This window comes from Clarias gariepinus, chromosome 18, assembly GCF_024256425.1.
Source record: "Clarias gariepinus isolate MV-2021 ecotype Netherlands chromosome 18, CGAR_prim_01v2, whole genome shotgun sequence".
NCBI classification, from domain to species: Eukaryota; Metazoa; Chordata; class Actinopteri; order Siluriformes; family Clariidae; genus Clarias; species Clarias gariepinus.
The window spans coordinates 10,877,808-10,895,500 of record NC_071117.1 but is presented as its reverse complement, the minus strand read 5'-3'; the positions used below and the strand labels follow the sequence as shown (position 1 = coordinate 10,895,500).

General features: G+C 39.6%; 1 protein-coding gene across 1 annotated transcript; it reads right to left on the bottom strand.

Annotated features, from left to right (window-relative positions):
• Positions 1-7,264: 7,264 nt before the first annotated feature.
• Positions 7,265-15,515, bottom strand: klf5a (Kruppel-like factor 5a). The gene is made up of 4 exons (XM_053477577.1): positions 14,867-15,515; positions 12,635-13,505; positions 11,883-11,942; positions 7,265-10,044 (listed from the first exon to the last, which is right to left on the bottom strand). The coding sequence occupies exons 1-4, from the start codon at positions 14,984-14,986 to the stop codon at positions 9,866-9,868; spliced, it is 1,230 nt and encodes a 409-aa protein (XP_053333552.1). The 5' UTR covers positions 14,987-15,515; the 3' UTR covers positions 7,265-9,865.
• Between the last annotated feature and the right edge of the window lie 2,178 nt (positions 15,516-17,693).

Below are 17,693 nucleotides of genomic sequence, written 5' to 3'. Positions count from 1 at the left end.
GAGAACATACAAACTCCATGCACACAGACACCTCTTGTAGCATCAGATATTGGTTCTAACTAAAATACCCCTTTTTTAAACCCTATTGGACCTACTTGTGGTGTAATAGGGGTTAAGACTAAGGACTTCATTTCGAGAATATTCTCATGCTGCTTGATTTAAATAGCCACAGAGAAATTAGCGCAAAAGAAGTAATATTTTAAAACAATGACGAACGTTGCAAATATAGCATCTGTCACCATGATAGTCATGTTTCCTTTTTAAAAGCTCATAATGCCAACTCATTGAGACACATCAGCCATTTTGTTTTCCTAACGCACTGGTGTGAAGGTGTGAAGAGGCTGAATCATGCCCTGTGGCTCAGCAGGCCAATGAATCATCCCGTATTTAGCACATACATGTGTAGCTTACCAGCATCCCAGCTGCTTTAGCAATGCATTCAAGCCGGGCATAAAAAAAAAAAAAAGCATCATCGTTTTCAATTATGCTCTGGATAAAGGTTAGTTTTTAAAAAAACACATTTTCTCAAATTGAAATGTTAACCATGCAAAGAGAAACCACAAATAAGCTTAAATAAACAGCGTCAACTTCAATGAAATACATTTATCCTTTTCCCCCCTTGTTTCCTAAAGGGCCTCTCACATCCAACAAACTGAGCCAATGTTTTGAAAAGGGAAAGTACCCACTTAAACCAGTTGTCCATTAAGGCATTAGGAAATTAGAACCATAAGCATAAGCCACTGTGTGTTCGCTCACGGCTTGTTATGTTTCCACAGCGTGCAGAGAACAGGTCCACCTCCGCAAATGGCCCGTGTTGTCCCAGCACGTGGGTGGTCAGTAAATCCTCACCGTAAAAGTCCCACCATAACAGCGTGTAGCACTGGCCCGAGGCCGAAAGCCCAGATGTGCCAGTAAAAGACGAAAAAAACTTTATAATTTCATAACTTTTCAAATAAAAATAAAAATTTTTAATACCATACCAATTAATGAGAAAAGAAAAAAAAAAAAACAAGTGTGGCAGGTATGCTGGAAACGCCTGTCTAGTTCATCAGAAAGATCACAGATCACCGTGTTTGTGTGTTTAATATGATTGATGAGAACAAACAGATTGGTGAAGGGACTTGCCATAATAGAAAGTGAAGTTTCATGCTTATCAGTTTACACCTTCCCTGTTCAAGCTTTCCAACTGACATTGGATACACTTTTTACAAGTGAAAGAAAACATCAAAAAAACACTAATAATAATAATAATAATAATAATAGTTGCAAGCAACGATGAGCGGGCCCAAGCACCCTGTGCCATCGCCAGCACAACTTGCATACAGTACGTCACACATAGTGCTTGGGCTCTAATAATAATAATGGCATGTTGTAGGAGGTTGATTTCGTTTTGGATGATTGACAACCACATTAAGTGTCAAACCTTCAGTGTCAATTAGAAGAAAAAAAATGAGCAACAGAGGATTTAGGAAGCTGATTGAAAGTAAATGAGTCTTAAACGGGACTGCGTAAAGTCAGTCTGCGTGTCTAAGCTCACATCAGTTTTCATTAATTCCTTTGTACAGTCTACAAGCCGCTAAAATCAGGGTCGTGCTTTTGTTCCGCCGTGGCAAAGCATCGCTCCTCTGGATTGATCAAACTGGGCCAGGTTATGAGAAAGTGCATGGAGTCTCACTCTAAAGCCAGAGTGTGGGGAGAAGAGGTAGGGGCCTTCAACTTTAGAGCAATAATGTTCACCCTAGGGGTCCGGAGCTCTCTCGTACGGAAAGGGGGAGGACGAAGGGAAGGGGAAAAAAAGGGGGAAAAAATGAGAGGGAGGAAAAAGAGAGGAGAAGACCTGTAGGAGGAATGCCCAAGGGCAGCCTTGTAGAACCTCCTGATAGATTCCAATGGAGCCTTCATTGTTTGCCTGCCTTTGACATCTGAAGTCTATTAGGGACAGAGTTCGAGGTTCGTCCTGAGAATCAAACCAGGAACATATGTAGAGAGAGGGAGAAATTTCCCTTCTTGTTTCGGAGCAATGAAAGCATTTATTTTCCTTTGCCGTGTTTCCTGATCTCATATCAAAAGGAGTATTGTTTCTCTGCTCACAGGGGCTCCTGGACGCTTTGGCAGCTTGTAATTCGGTTGCACCCCGAGAGAGTACCGATGTCTCATAAAGCAAACAGTGCAATCAGCAAACAACGTCCGTCCGCAAGAGACGGAATGAAAAACACAGAGACTCTCAGAACCTATAGACGGGGGCTCGGAGGAAAGATCATTCCAAGGTCTTGATGAAAATCAAATGGATGTTGAAGATTTAAATTCCTGTTTCAGTTTGAAAGTGATGATGTTGGTGGGTCGAATGACCCGAATTAACAGTCTTGGGACATTGAGACAGGGTTGATTTTTTATTTTTATTTTTTATTATTACATATCCTGAATCCAAGTGGATTACAATACACTACACTATCTGATGGCCAGTGTGATACAAGGGTGGCTGGGGGAAACAAAAATCATTAGAAACTCATAAGGCTTGTATGCATTCATTCAGTGGAGAAATAAAAACTCCCTTCTGATGAGCTCAGACCATGTTAATGCTTCTGTGGTTGCGCTGTTATAATAGCCAAAGTAGAGAGAGTCTGGACATTAAATATTCAGCTAATACTGGTATATTAGGCTTTAATTCTTGATGATGTTCTAATACAAGTAGAGGTTATGAATACAGTCATTTCGACTGTACTGTACCAGATCCTTTTTGCAATTACTACCGTATGTAAAAGAAAGAAGAAGAAAAAAGTGATAATACACTGCCTGTTTCATTATTGCTCTGTATCAAGTTGCATAAAGATTTAAATTGAATTACGAAGAAATTAAATGGAGTTGAGTTATTAACTGTCCAACGCTTTATTACAAAAAATAAATAAATAATAAATCTGGAAGGATTGTGCTGCACTGTGAACTTCGTGGGAAAAAATTATGAATGAGCATGATTGGAGATCAAAAATGCTTGGTAAAGCTTCATTGTAAAAAAAAAAAAATCAACATAAATCAGATCTGATCTGTTTAATAGTGAAAATAAGAGCATTTCTATACACACAGAATGTGATGAGGACTCACAGGATTAAGACTAAACAGCTGTGTGTCCATAAGAAAACCACTTCTTAGTGAGACTCATCAAACTAAAAAAAAAAAAAAAAACAGTTTTGGGAACATAAAGATGAGAGTTTGGAGAAACGGGTGAAGGTTACTGTATGTGGTCCAGATTGATCCTTCCAGAATGATGGCAGGGTGAGAAAGAAAGAATGGAGCGGTGCCCATATCATGCATAGTGTCCACTGTACAAGAGACAGTGGTATGGTCTGGGGTTGTTTCATGGGGTTGTTTCATCTCATTATTATCTAGACACATTTTTCTCACACATACACAATTTCTTCTTATTCTTATTATTAATATTTTTTTATATTTTATATATATAATATATATATATATATATATTTTTTTTTTTTTTTTTTTTTCATTTTTGTGAAGCTGCTTTGAGACAATGACCATTGTTAAAAGCGCTATATAAATAAAATTGAATTGAATTGATTTGTTTCAGTTGCTCAGGTCTAGACTCAGCAACGTTATGTGTAAAATAAAGTGAACTCAGCTGATGACCTGAATGAACCTATGAATGAATCCAAAGGCTGTTGAGGAAAGTGTGAGACTTGTTTTTGACCAGCAATGTATTATAATATAGCAGCATTCCATGACAGGTAAAAGTAAAATAGGTGTATGGTAAATGCTATAGCATAGGCTATACTGTAATACCACATAAAACTTCACTATCGAATATTATATGCAGGTAAACAGACACAGACGTAGATAGCGGACTCGTGCTACACTCCAGTCCTTACATACACAACCCGGGCACTTTTGCAGTCCAAGACGGTCCAACACTCCTTAATGTGATGCCTTTGGTAAAAACTGTTCTGTGACTCAGAAGTGCATTACTGTGGGTGAACATAGTGCTAGTTGTGCAACAGTTTTTCTCTTAGCCCTGGATTATTCTCAGGGATCCTTGACGCTGGAAAACCGGAGCTGATCCATCGTAGTTTAATTTATTGCAACTATTGCATCATGCATCACATTCCATTTTTTTTTTTTTTTTTTTTAAATGCCTACGGGTATGTGTGCACGCATGGGCAGGAAGGTATCCATGTGATTCTCACCACCCCTTGAGGTTATCCAGGGTTTATGGAACCAAAGTACCATATGTAACAGGAAGTAGGTAAGATATGTACACTGCCACGACTGAGAAATTCATTAAGCACAACTGTTTCTGCTCTGATGTTTTTTTTTGTTTGCTTTTTGTTTTTTTGATGTACAGCAACCACATGTTTTTCTTCCCTCAGGCCTAGGCAACAGGCAAGTGATATAAACGTCAGTGCTGATTAATTAAAAGTGCCAGACCACGAGCAGTTTCGTTTAAGAGGTAGTAAACACACACACAAAGTTATAAAACAAGACTTTAGAAGGTGAATTGAATTATTAAACATATCGCTCAAATTCTTCACAGTACAAACTTATAGTACAGTACAGCAATAGATGGTTCATCTCTTCTTAGTGCCTTGGGATCAAAGGAAGGAGATCAACTTAATGAAACATTGATGAAAGACAAATCATTTGAACACTCTGATTTAACGTTATTACTCTACGGGCAGCATTATGTAAGGTGCATAGAACAAATATGTTGGAAAGCAATACGCAGCATACAGTATACTGTAGGGTGTTCAGGTCAAATCTGGACTTTATGCAGATCCGTTATTGTACAGAATAGCAAAACAGTATCGTTATATCTTTATGCGCTACACTAATGCATGTATCCCAGAGATTCACTATGGCTTGAATACCATTGAAGTACAGTAGTAAGATATCTCAGTACACTGGATCCATGATGAGACTGCTTGCTGCCAAGCACTGACCTCCCTGGAACTCCTCTAATGTGGAAACGGCTATAAGAGTCAGGATTGTACCAGGGATTTGGTAAAAACTCCTATCCGAGCTCCTGTGAATGAATGTGTGTACAGTTCTAACAGTGAAAAGAACGAGAGCCGTGAGCTCTGAGCCACCTCGGCTGGTATCGTCATTCACGGCCATACAGCCTTCTTTAAAATGTTTGCACCATTCCAAATGTTTTACTCTGGCTACGTGATGTTCTGAGTACCAAGCTAAACTTGAAGTCTTCTGTAAATGTTGAACGATTTTCCCGGTTTGACTTGAACGCTCCTTGTATTCACGATTATACAGTATATAAATATTTAAATTATATTGTGCAGATTTTAATTATTAAATGACCTACTGGTTATTACCAGTTATTACTGGTAATTTCCGGTGCAGGTTTTGTAAACAAAGTTAGGGATGTCGGTTCACTGAGGTAACTGTAAACCTTTCATCTAAACAGATGAAAATCCTATGACATACAAATATTTCCTCTGCAGATCTTTACAATTATGGGTATCAAAGCTTGATACATGATTTAATTTAAAATGCCGGTAGCAGATTTTATAGTCATATTCCTTTATCCTGCTTCAGTCAGTTGTGAGTATAATTATATGATTGCATTAAAAAATGTTTTATTTGTAAGACTATCCGCCAAAGATACCCACATGCACCAGAGATACAATCTGTTCTATTGACATCTTAGGAAGTACGAACCATCTCGACTTTAGTCTTTTGGTTGTAATAGTCATGTTCCACGGGATTTTTTATTATTTACCCTTTTTTAAAAATATATATACTTTTTTTTTTAAAAGCAAGAAAAAAGTCTATATCGCTTCTTAAAGCAGCAAAAACGTGGGTAATGTAAAATATATATTTTTTATAATGTAAAATATATTATAATATAAAATATTTATTAAAAGAATGTCTATAATGTCTGAAATATATATATATATATATATAGTGCTCAGCATAAATGAGTACATCCCCTTTTAAAAGTACTAATTTAAAAAAAATCAATTTCCTAAATTTTTACAAGGCTAAGTTTTATTAAACACTTGTTTACTTACATAACATGAAATAAAGGTTAATAATATAACTTAGATCACAAAATCTTCAGTTTATACAAATTGGTTAAAGCAATAATGAATACACCCCGCAATAAAAACTACTACATCTAGTATTTTGTATGACCATGTGGTTTTTAAGCACAGCATATTTTCCAGGCATATTGCAACATCAATCTTTTTCCATTCTTCAAGAATAACCTCTTTTTGAACCTGGATGGTGGATGGCAATTTAGATTTTCCCACACGTGTTTGTTTGGGTTCAGATCAGGCGACATACTTGAATCACTTTCATCCTGTTCTTCTCAGAAATGCAGCAGTAGCTGTAGATGTGTTTATTTGGATCATTGTCGTGCTGGAAGTGCACGGCGACCAAGTGCACGGAGTAATGGCAGCATCTTCTCCTTCAGTATAGAGCAGTACATTGTTGAGTTCATACCATCAATGAAATGCAGTTCCCCCAAACCGGCAGCACTCAAGCACAGACACAGACCACCACGTTTCACTGTAGGCACCATGCCTTTTTTTTTTTAAATCCTCACTTTTACAACGCCGTAGAGTTTTGAAAACATTAGTTCCAAAAACAGGGATCTTTGTCTCATCATTCCAGAGTATAGAGTCCCAGTAGTCTTTTTCAGCATAGGCCCTAGCAAATTCGAGCAAATTTTTTTGCATGGGCTTAAGGAGAGGCTTCCTTCGTGGACGATACCCATGCATGCCATTCCTCTTCAGTGTGCGGCGTATGGTGTCACGGGAAATGATCACTCCAGTTTGGCTTTCTACTGCTTTAGCTAACTGCAGTAGAGAATATTAATAATATGTATATTATATAATATATATATATATATATATATATATATATATAATATACATATTATTAATATTATATTAATATAATATACATCATCTTATTTTTTCCCTGAATGTGTATATATTTGGCTGACTATTTAAATTTATCCATATACACACACACACATCTCTTTCTAACTCTGTATGACCCACACGTAGATGTAGATATAGATACTGTATATAGTAATAGGTGTATCGTATACTGTGTGGGTGGGGTTGAAGCTGAAATAAAGATAAAAACCTCAAACACCACCGGTTACACGTTGATCCTTAATCATGCAACCTTTTCGTCCCAGTATATGAAAGGCAGATAATTTTCAAGGTTAAAAAAACAAAAACAACATTCTTTCAAAATAAAGTAAAAACCAGAGCAAAGCAAACAAGTGAAAATGTCACTGTGATTTTTTTTATTAGGTTTTGTTTCATTCAGTTGGCAAAAACAACTTTTGTCATTTATAAGACAACGAATTTAGAAATATCGTCTGAGAATCTATAAAATAAGTACAAAATAAAAAAAAATATTGAAAACAACATCGGAAAAAAAACAAAAAACAATTTGACACACCGCAAAGATGCAGAGTAATATGTTGGTGCCCCACAATTTCATAAAAAAAAAAAAAAAAAATAGAGCAACAAAATAAAAATTAATCAAATAATATATACAATAAAATGAAAAATATTTACAATAAGGTAGTTTAGTTACACAAAAACAAAATTAAAGTCCCATTCGTCAAATTTCACTTCATGAAGCCTATGAAATAAATAAGTTAATTAATTATTTTTTTTTTTTACAGGAAGAACCAGATAGCCCTTTCTCTTTTAACAAAATAGAAAAAGGCTGCTGTCATGGGTAACCAAATCGCTGCCAAGAGTAAACATCGTAGCTTTGTTTTATTTAGGATTTTTTTTTTTTGTTTGTTCTAAAAACCTGTTAAGAGAAACAAAAACCCCAGAAGGCACTTGGAGATGAAATGTGTTCCTGCGGTGTTACTTGGACAGAACAGTGTGCGCGGTCTGATACATTCAAGCTAACGCACCAGTGACAGTAAGAACAAAATGGCCGGCATGCTCGAGTGTATGTGTGTGTGTGTGTATGTGTGTTTGAGTGTGTGTGTGTTGAGGAAGTCTGTACAAATCATCCAGCTGTCTGCATCGCTTTAATATTCCTCTCATTCCATTTATACGCGGCCGTTCAATAATTCAGGCCATAATTGCAGCTCAGTAGCAGTACATTATTATCCCTTTCTTTCAGAAGCTATAAATACGTCAGCTCGCAGTCAGAGAGTACGTCTCGGACTAAAATGGAGTGATTGGAGTCCAGTTTTAAAACAGTACATGATCCAGTGACAATCGAACTTGTTTCCAGTTTGAGTCAAGTGCAAAACCAAAGCGGCTTCCAGTTTTTAAAGACAAAGAGAAATCTTCGGGTAATTTCCAGTTCCAGACATTAAAAAAAAAAAAAAAAAAAAAAAACTCGCTTTGTGCACCATGACTCATGACAACCCGTGGAATTCTGGGTAAACCAAAACAATTATTAGATGAAGATGTTTAACGTCGAGTAAGTAAGGGCCACTAAAATTGTTTTTTTTACTGGATTTCTGGAGTTCTAGGGGAAAGCTTTTAAACATCTGGAACAATTTCTGGTGTCCAGATGTGCCCTAAAACAAAATAATAATAAAATAAAAATAAAATAAATCATCAAATCGAATGTCACATTAAAATTTAGGAATGAAGGTAATAAGTGCTTTAGTAAACGCAAGTGCACTTGGAGGGGAAGTCGGTTAGATCGTGTAGTTTTGGTCCAAAGGACGACATCGTCAGGGCTCTTTATTCTGCGGAAATCACAACATTTTTATTTTTATCTTTATGAATGAATCGATTAAAAAGCTGTTACGTCTTTAAAGAATGGAATAAAAATTCTATTTGTTGAACTCTTGTTGCTGAAATCTAAATGTTTTAGGTGTGGTGTGTAAATGACGTCTATTTTTGGACACATATTTGTGAATTTTATTATTATTATTATTAGTAGTAGTAGTATTACGATTAGGTAGCACGGCGGTGTAGTGGTTAGCACTGTCGCCGTGCACCTCAAGGTTCCGGGTTCGGATTCCCGTCTCGAGGTCTGTGTGCATGGAGTTTGCATGTTCTCCACGTGCTTGGTGGGTTTCCTCCGGTTCTCTCCCACAGCTCAAAGACATGAAAGTTAGGCTAATTGTAGTGTGTGAATGGAGGTCATACCACGGTCGCAAAAAGTGGGAATAAATATAATGGTAATCACCACTGGCCTCCACAGTCCCTACAGAGGTTCCTAGACAGATGGATGGCTGGATGAATCTATTATTATTATTATTATTATTATTACAGTAAATTACTGTTTAATTACAGTAAATGTTTATGTATGCAAAAGTTTCCCAGATAGCATGTGAAATCCACATTTCCTTTTAACTGGCAGGATATGATTTTTTTTAACATGAGGGTGACGATTATCACCGAACGAGCGCCAACAAACTAATTTATTTATTTTTTTAAAGTTCTGTGTAGTCTAACCGTACAAACGCTAGCATTAACAAGCCAGAGCAGTGAGTTGTGTTGGAGTCTTTCCCATCCAATGTGTGTTTAAGTACCGTATAAAAGTGACGAAAAAACAGGAGAGAGATAGACAGAGAGAGAAAGAGTGAGTGAGTGTGTGTGAGAGAACGATTAAAAAAAAAGAAGAAGAAAAAAACGTGGCCATGTTGTAGCAATAACGTCAGGAGCTCAGAGCTTGTTCGAACACGTGAGAGGCAAACGCTCACCCTCGTACGGAAGGCTCGTCTTGGTACACGTGTGTGTTGTTCTAGCGTCTCTTCAAATGCACATTTTACAGTGTGTGTGCGAATAAGTGTGAAGCATGAATGTTTTTGATTGTCAGTGGTATGTGTGTGAGGGTGCAAGTGTGTGTACAGTAATTTCCGATATAAATGCATGTCGGTGCGAGTGCTTAGCGATTAGTTCTGGTGCCTCTTCATGTGCAGCGCGAGGTGATCGGAGCGCGAGAAGCTGCGGCTGCACACGGCGCACGAGAACGGCTTGGCTCCCGTGTGTTTGCGGAAGTGGCGCGTCAGCTCGTCGGAACGAGCGAATCTCCAGTCACACCCTTCCCATGTGCACCTGTATGGCTTCTCGCCTGGAAAAGGAGACAAGACAAACAAAAACAAAGCTCCATAAATAAACAAATTAACTTTAGATTCAGCAATAAAAAGAAATTCATACGATTTTTTTTTCCCCCAACAGACGCTACATACCTACAAGTAAAAAAATGCGATCGGAGGTTGTGTTTTTGTTTTTGTAAGCACACTGCCTAACACCTGTACACACAATTCCTAACGCCTACACGTCCAACCCCAATCCAACCTCCGAGATAAATCAGTTTTTTTTCTTTTTAAATATCTTTTTTTTTTTGTTTGTTTAAACAGAGCTATGCGACGCTCAAAAGGCCGGCTTGTCAGGTCTGTCGAAGGAAAAGACGGCGTGTTTGTCTTTCCCAAGCGCAGGGTTCAATGTTTTAAAGCCAGTTCTGCGAAAACCAAACAAAGCATCTTCTTTTTGAAAAAGATCCTGTTTGATAATCTACTTTCTTTTGTCTTTTTCTGGCTTGTTTTTGTTGTTCTTAATGGCACGCAGGTAAAGAATGAGTCTCGGCCTAGGAACGTTTTTTGTTATGAAAAAAAAACGGCTCCGAAACGTTTTTCATCACGTGAAGGAAAAGAAGAGAGAGGAGAGAATGCTGATGAAAGAAGAGATAAAAAGCTGTTACATCTTCTAAGCCTCTTCTTAAAATCCGAGCCAAGCGCAACCAGAGAGACGACGGGAAAATAGTTCGGATCTTCGAATGAATCAGGGTTGTTAATCAGGTTAGAGGAAGCTGTAATGTATTGAAAGGATCTGTATAAGATAATTAGGTGCAAAAAAACAAAAAACAAACACACACACACACACACACACACACACACACAGACGAGTATGTGTGGCGCACGAGCACGGGTGAAGGAAGTCCCAGATGAGGAATCCTGTAATGACTTGTTTTGGCGAGCTCGTCTCGGGAGCTCGATATGGTGCGCCTGGGTGGTGGGGGGGGAGTTTTGGGGGGGTATTTCTTCTCCCTGTCTCTCTCTTGAGACGCTGAGAATTAGAGTGTAGCTCAGGTGATTAGGTTTTGTAAAGCCTGGTTTAGACCTTCATACGGAGAGAAAAAAAAAGAGAGAGGAAGAAGGGAAAAAAAAACTGTCCTCCTTGACATGTATGTGTGTGTGTGTGGGTGTGTGTGTGTGTGTGTGTCACTGCTATGACAACCCTACCAGGGGTACATAAAAGAGAGGAAGATAGGAAAAAAAAATGGAAGTGTGTTTCATTTACATACAATCATTCATGACCTTGATTTTTTTTTTGAAATTTGTAAAAAAAGAAAAGAAAAAAAAAAAAGGGATTTATGGTACGGTCATGTGAGGAGTGGGCGACCTTATCTAATCTCAACGTGAGCTGAGGACCGAAGCAAGCTAGCACATGGATTTACGGCGTGTCTGCTGTCATCTAGCCGTTCCTAGAAAAGTACTAATCGTTTGTGTTCGTTTTCCCCTTTCGGTATGGCCAAGGCCATGCTGCGTAATGTGCCGCGTTTACACCAGGATTTTACAGCAGCGCTTGCGAAACACCGAATTTATATATTATATCTATATATGGGTTCTGCAGTGATTCGAACCAAAAAAAACAAACAAAAAAAAAAAAAAAACCCATCTTATCGGGTCGACGGTGTGGTGTGGTGTGGGATGGCTGTCAAGCTGTCAGACTGTCAGAGGAATGAATGCGAGGGCATGCCAGAGAGCCTCGTCCTGCCTAGCAACATGACCCGAAACACCTAAAATAAAGAAGCGGTGCTGCTCTGACAGGCCCACATAAAAACCCCGGATTTAATTTGGGGTGGGGTTGAAAGAGTGCGTGTGTGTGTGGTGGTGGGGGAGTTCTTACCAGTGTGCGTCCTCAGATGAGCTTTCAGATGCGAGGACTTGGTGTAAACCTTCTTGCAACCTGCAACAAAAAAAAATGAACGCAGGAAATGAACAACGGAATCGGGAAAAACGAAACCAAAGAGGGAAGGTTTTCTTTGGCTTCGGTAATGTTTCCATTCCATTTGAGAAGCTAAAAACCAATTTCATCTTGTTAGCTGTAAACCCCTGCGCACCCCCCTCCCCCTCCGTAGAGCAGAGTGGTGATGGCTTCTAAATGGCGGAGCGTAGCGTTTCAGATGAACTGCTTAGCGTAAATGCACTATTAATGGTGTCATGAGGCTTGCCTGTTTTACAATCTGGTCGGTCAATTTGATGCAACAGGATTCAATAACAATCGGGGGAGGGCTGACGTCAGCTCCCTCGCATTAATTCAGAGGCCTGGTTAAAAGGCTTTGGCCCGAGCCTGAATTATTCAACAGCGGACCGGAGTTGGTGAGGAAGCGCAGGGGGGAAAAGGGGCAGAGAGTGCTCGGATAAAGGCAGGAGAGTGATCGGTGTGATTTATAAACCTACACCTGAATATGAAACAGCTCCTGGACGATACACTTAGGAAGTCGAGGACTGCAGGATGGCCTTACTGATGGCCCAAAATCTAGTTAAACTGTTAGTTTACCTCAAGGCTATAGCAGCGACACTGCTTTTATTCTTAAAGAATACTAAATATTTTTTTTAATTAATGGTATGATCATCAAGAAAGAAGTACTTCCATACCTGGGAAGTCACAGTGGTGTATCCGCCTCTTCTCAAGGTCAGGGTTTGTCCTGCGGTTGTATCGGACAGGCATGGCCCCAGTGGTGGTGGGGGCGGGCGCCCGTGCGGGTGCGGGACCTTGATTAGCAGGCATACGCCCCGCCAGTTTGGACGCAATAGTGGCGGCGTAAGATGGCGGTGGCGTCAAGTTATGCAGCATCTCTTTCTGCCGGTCCGGGCTGCCCGGCTCAGAGGTGGGCGGTGAGGGAGGAAGGTAGGGTGCTTTGACCTGCGTGTGGCCCTGGGAGAAGTGACCCGACGGGTTGAGCGGGTACGCATGTGTTGGCATGGCGCAGTAGGGCTTGTTGACAGTCTGTGTGGCTGCTAAGTGCAGGTCATGGAAGGAGGGCACTTCTGACGACATGGCGTGGGCATGAGAGTCCGAAACGGCCTGAATGGGAACATCGAGATCCGAGCTGAGCAGCTGGAACAGATGCCCGTCCTGGGGAAGCTCAAAAGAGGGTATCTCCTCCTTGATGAAGACTCCGTTTGAAGCGTTGCCCGCATCCATGTTTGTGCACGGCGCCGAGGGCGAGCTGAAAATGGTGGTGAAATCAGGGAGAGCCGGAGGGATGGAACAGTCTGGGGCCGAAGAGTAGGGTGAGCTCACCGGTTTGTTCTTTACCTGACAGGGTACGGAGGGCCGTGTAGGGCGGCACAGGCCGCCACGCAAGTAGGCGATGTCAGGGAGGTACACGTTCATGTTGATACTGTAAGGAGAGCCCTGTTCCTCGTAGAAAAACTCCACAGAGGAGCTATCCTGGCACTGCTTCTTGACTGCCGGGGAATCCTGCAGCTGAGGTATCAGGTATTTGTCCATCTCAAGCTTCGCCTGGGGGGAAAAACAGAAGAGCTCTCGATTTAAACTCCCACAGACGAGGATATGTCAAAGAAAGATGATTTCATGACAGGTGGAATGCATGCACTGCTCATTTCAGCTAGTATGGCAAGTTTTCGTCTAACTTGGGAACAGAACTAATTCTCCTTCTCTCTGTATGTCTCCGATAATGTTCAGAAGCCCGGACAGAGATTTGTAATATCTCATCTCATCTCATCTTATCTTGAACTGCTTATGATTTCACAAATAACCATATGTATGGCCGATACGATTTGCGTCCAAGTTTCATAAGCAGACCGGAATGCGTGCTATGTGTGTAGCAGGTGACGCAGAGAACACTTGGGCATAAATGTGCATGCAGAACAGCGGGCAAAGTTTTAAAATAGACGTGTAGCACAGTCGGTCACAAACACATCGATGACTCCTTCTCTACAACTTTTGAAACAAAAAACATGCGGATGGGAAATCAGGCCGGGGTGGGAAGATCGAGAGTCATGGCTACGCTGGCACCGTCAGGGTCTTCCAAACGGCACGGTTAACCCTTGACTGCTCGGCCATGCCTCGGCTCTCGGTACGAGGACGACTCTCATTGACTCCGGAAAAAGATCGATTGGGCAAGACATTTTGTGCTGAACTACGACGACGGACTGTCAATGCCGCAGTCAGCAGCCAAACATTTATCACACAGCCTTCGGTAGGTATCCGCTACATTCCCCCCTGCGCTGTAAAACGGAGCTCATACATACCGTGGGCCCAAAACAGACTCTGCTGACGCACGGAAACCAGTAGCTTCACCGCCTTACTTATACACACACACTCACACTCAGGTTTTCCATATAAACCACAGGCAATTATCATTAGAGCGCAATCAGCAGGAAACGGCCAATCAAACCTACGGGTTATTTGTTTGCGCTTGCAGGGGGGTGACACCCGGGTTTGCAATCCTCCTCAAGTGTAGGGGCTATTTTGGGGTGTTTTTTTTTTTTTTTAGTGTCCAGCTGTTCTCTTAGATGATTGCGAGGAACTTTCACTCTACTCTAAGAAGGGATGTTTGAGGGGAAAGGACGAATCAAATGTTGGTGACGGTCAGTGGCCAGGAGACCCTGAGACCCGCATCACCACACACACACAAAAACATACACACACACACACACACACACAGTGTATAAACACATGTGGGGAAATCCCTAGTGGGAAAATAAACACAAGGGCGCATCATGACAAGAGAAAGCGACATGCGTCTGAGACAGGAGACGAGGACACACCTTTGATCCTTCATGCAAGATGAAAGGACAGTGGATCTATTCTACAAATACATCATTATTAATAATAATAATAATAATAATAATAATAACCTGTGCGTATTCGTTGGCCAGTCCCCGGTGGTCGGTGTCGGTAAACAGACCGGACTCATCCTGAAAGCCTTTCATCAGCGGGAGAAAGTCCTCATGTCCCGTTAACAGCGTGGCTGCCATAACGGCGTCCGCGAGACCCCGAGAGCGCGCTTTTCCTTTGGACAGACGTGCGAGCCGAGCGCGTGGCGCATGGACCGAGTGCACGCGCGACTGTGCGTGCGCCTGAGCGTGCCCGAGCGTATACGTCTGAGTGCGTATGTGTGTCTGTGTACGCGCTCGTGCTCACAGTGGATGTCCCGGTTTGTGTCTCCTCCTGTCTCAGGGCCGCGGTGATATGAGGCTGCTGTGTGGGCGGGGCGTGGTGGAGATTAGGAAAGTCAGGCAGCTACACACACCTCCCGAATCATCACACACACACACACACACACACTAGTGCGTTGAAGAGGAGCTACAGTACAGTACATAACTACTCACTTGTGATACATGGCGACCTTAACAGCGCTTGAATGCTTCAATTAAATCTGTTTTTTTATTATTATTTCTTAAATAAAAAGTAAAAAAAAACAAAAAACAGGGTTTTTACCACAGCATTTTCAGGAGACAGCTACAGATTTTGTATTTTAAATATTGTTTTTATTTTGCAAAGTCACAGTATCTAGATTGTTCAATATAAGCAGGTAAACCCCCCTTTTCCCCTGAAGTTGATGTGTTTGAAGCAAAAAACTAAAAAAGGGCAAGCATGAGGATTTAGGTGACTCTCCTTTTAAAATGATAACACTCCAATAATAAGTCTAGATGTGTCACTGAGAAGGTGATGAGCTTCACCTCACTGAGTTTCCAAGTCGTTTTCAGGAGCTGGGTGATCCTTTTCCTAATCAGTAATTGTTTTTTTTGTTTGTTTTTTTTGACATCTTTCACTAAAAATTGCACTGAATAAATACAGCAATATAAAACAAAAAAAAAGCTGTCTTCATTTTAGGCAGCAAAGCAATAAAATGGGAGTCAGCACACAAATAAATCAATAATAATAATAATAATTATAATAATAATAATAATATACAAAGGAGATAGAAAAAAATTAATAATTATGTACTGATTTTTTTTTGTGTGCTGATTTGTACAAATTAATAAATTATTTCTTTGCATTTAAGGTGGCTAAACGTCATTTGTCCTCACCTACAGGTGACACACTTTAAACAATTCACACGGCAAAGTTTGTCTAGAATAGTGTTAAAAACATTTCTGGGTTTTTTTGTGCGGTATGTGTAAATACTATATACATTTTTTTTTTTTTGCTGCTACAGGCTTCTCACTGATTCAAGCCTCAGTTTAGATGCTTTTCATTCTTAAATGGTTTTATATTTGTATTGGCAGTTACCTCCCACCTAGAAACCATATCCAAATTTTGTGGGCTCCCAGTCAAAATTGGGATTGCAACTCACAATCTCCAAATGCTAAACAAATAACATAATTTTCAATTCAATCACGACGAAGGGGAAGTTTGTCTGTTTATCATGGCTGATAACAAAATTACTAAAATACTACTAACATAACCAGCTATTTAATATGATCCAAATGAATATAACAAACGTGCCCTATAATAGTAAACTTACATTTACAGATCGCTTCGTAATTTTTTTTCCTCCTCCAGCTGTACAACAAAGGCAGCATGTCAAATAAACAGATAAAGATAAAATTTTAAAAGTCTCCTGGGCAGTATGCATAAACAGTATAACCATCATATGTTGCTACGGTGAATCTAGGTGTGTGCTGTAAGACTTGACGTCACACCGAACTGTCTGAATTATAGTTTTAATTATTAGGAACTATTGCAAAATGACTAGCTAATGATACCAGTATATTATTATTATTATTATGATTGTTAGTCAGTTTCTTTTCATATTTAAAGTCATCACATAATTATGATAGTAAAAAATAAACAAATAATTGACTTCCATAAAAAAAGAAAAGAATCAGAATAAAGTAAAATTGCTATTTAAATTTTAATGATTAGGAAAGGTAAAAAGTGATTAGGCAGAGACAAGATATAAATCTAAAGTTTAAGATATAAACTGAAAAAGTTTTTTGTTAGTTTTTACCCTTTAAAAAAAAAATTGTCATTGGAATTGTAATTTAAAAAAAAATCTGGCAACCCTGAATGTTAAAACTACATTATGTAGTTTGGGACGTTACTATAACAATTTTACTGCATATCATACTGTCTATGTGACAAATTAAATTTGAATTTGATTTAAAATGTCTGTCAAACTTCTGAGATGCCAAACCTATAAATAAGATATTGAGCAACAGATTTATTTTTTTTTATTAAAAATTTAATACGTAGAAACAAAAAGTCTGAAAAATATAAATGCATCTTTGCAATGTTAGAAAAATATATATTTTTGTTTATAAGATTTTGGATTATAAACAAATGTAATCGGTTATAATATACATTTTAAACTCACATGCACAAATAAAAAAAATATGGGATTAAGGATACATGTATTTTTCTCCCTCAAAGATGTTAAATTCCTCTTCTTACTGCTATTATTGACCAAGAAAAGATGAGACGGACGAGTCTTACGGTATGTGAAGCTCTGGCTATTTATAAACATTACTGTGTGTAGTGCCTTCCAGAATAAAAAAGAAGAGGCCGGAGACTCCTATTACAATGAACCTCGATAGACAAAAGAGCTCCTCTGAACGTTCAACATATTTCCTACCTTAGCCAAATTCAAACGGAATGGTGACACATGGTGACACACACGTACACACACGCACGCACACCTTTGTAGTACAAACATGACAAAGAACCCAATTCCAAAAC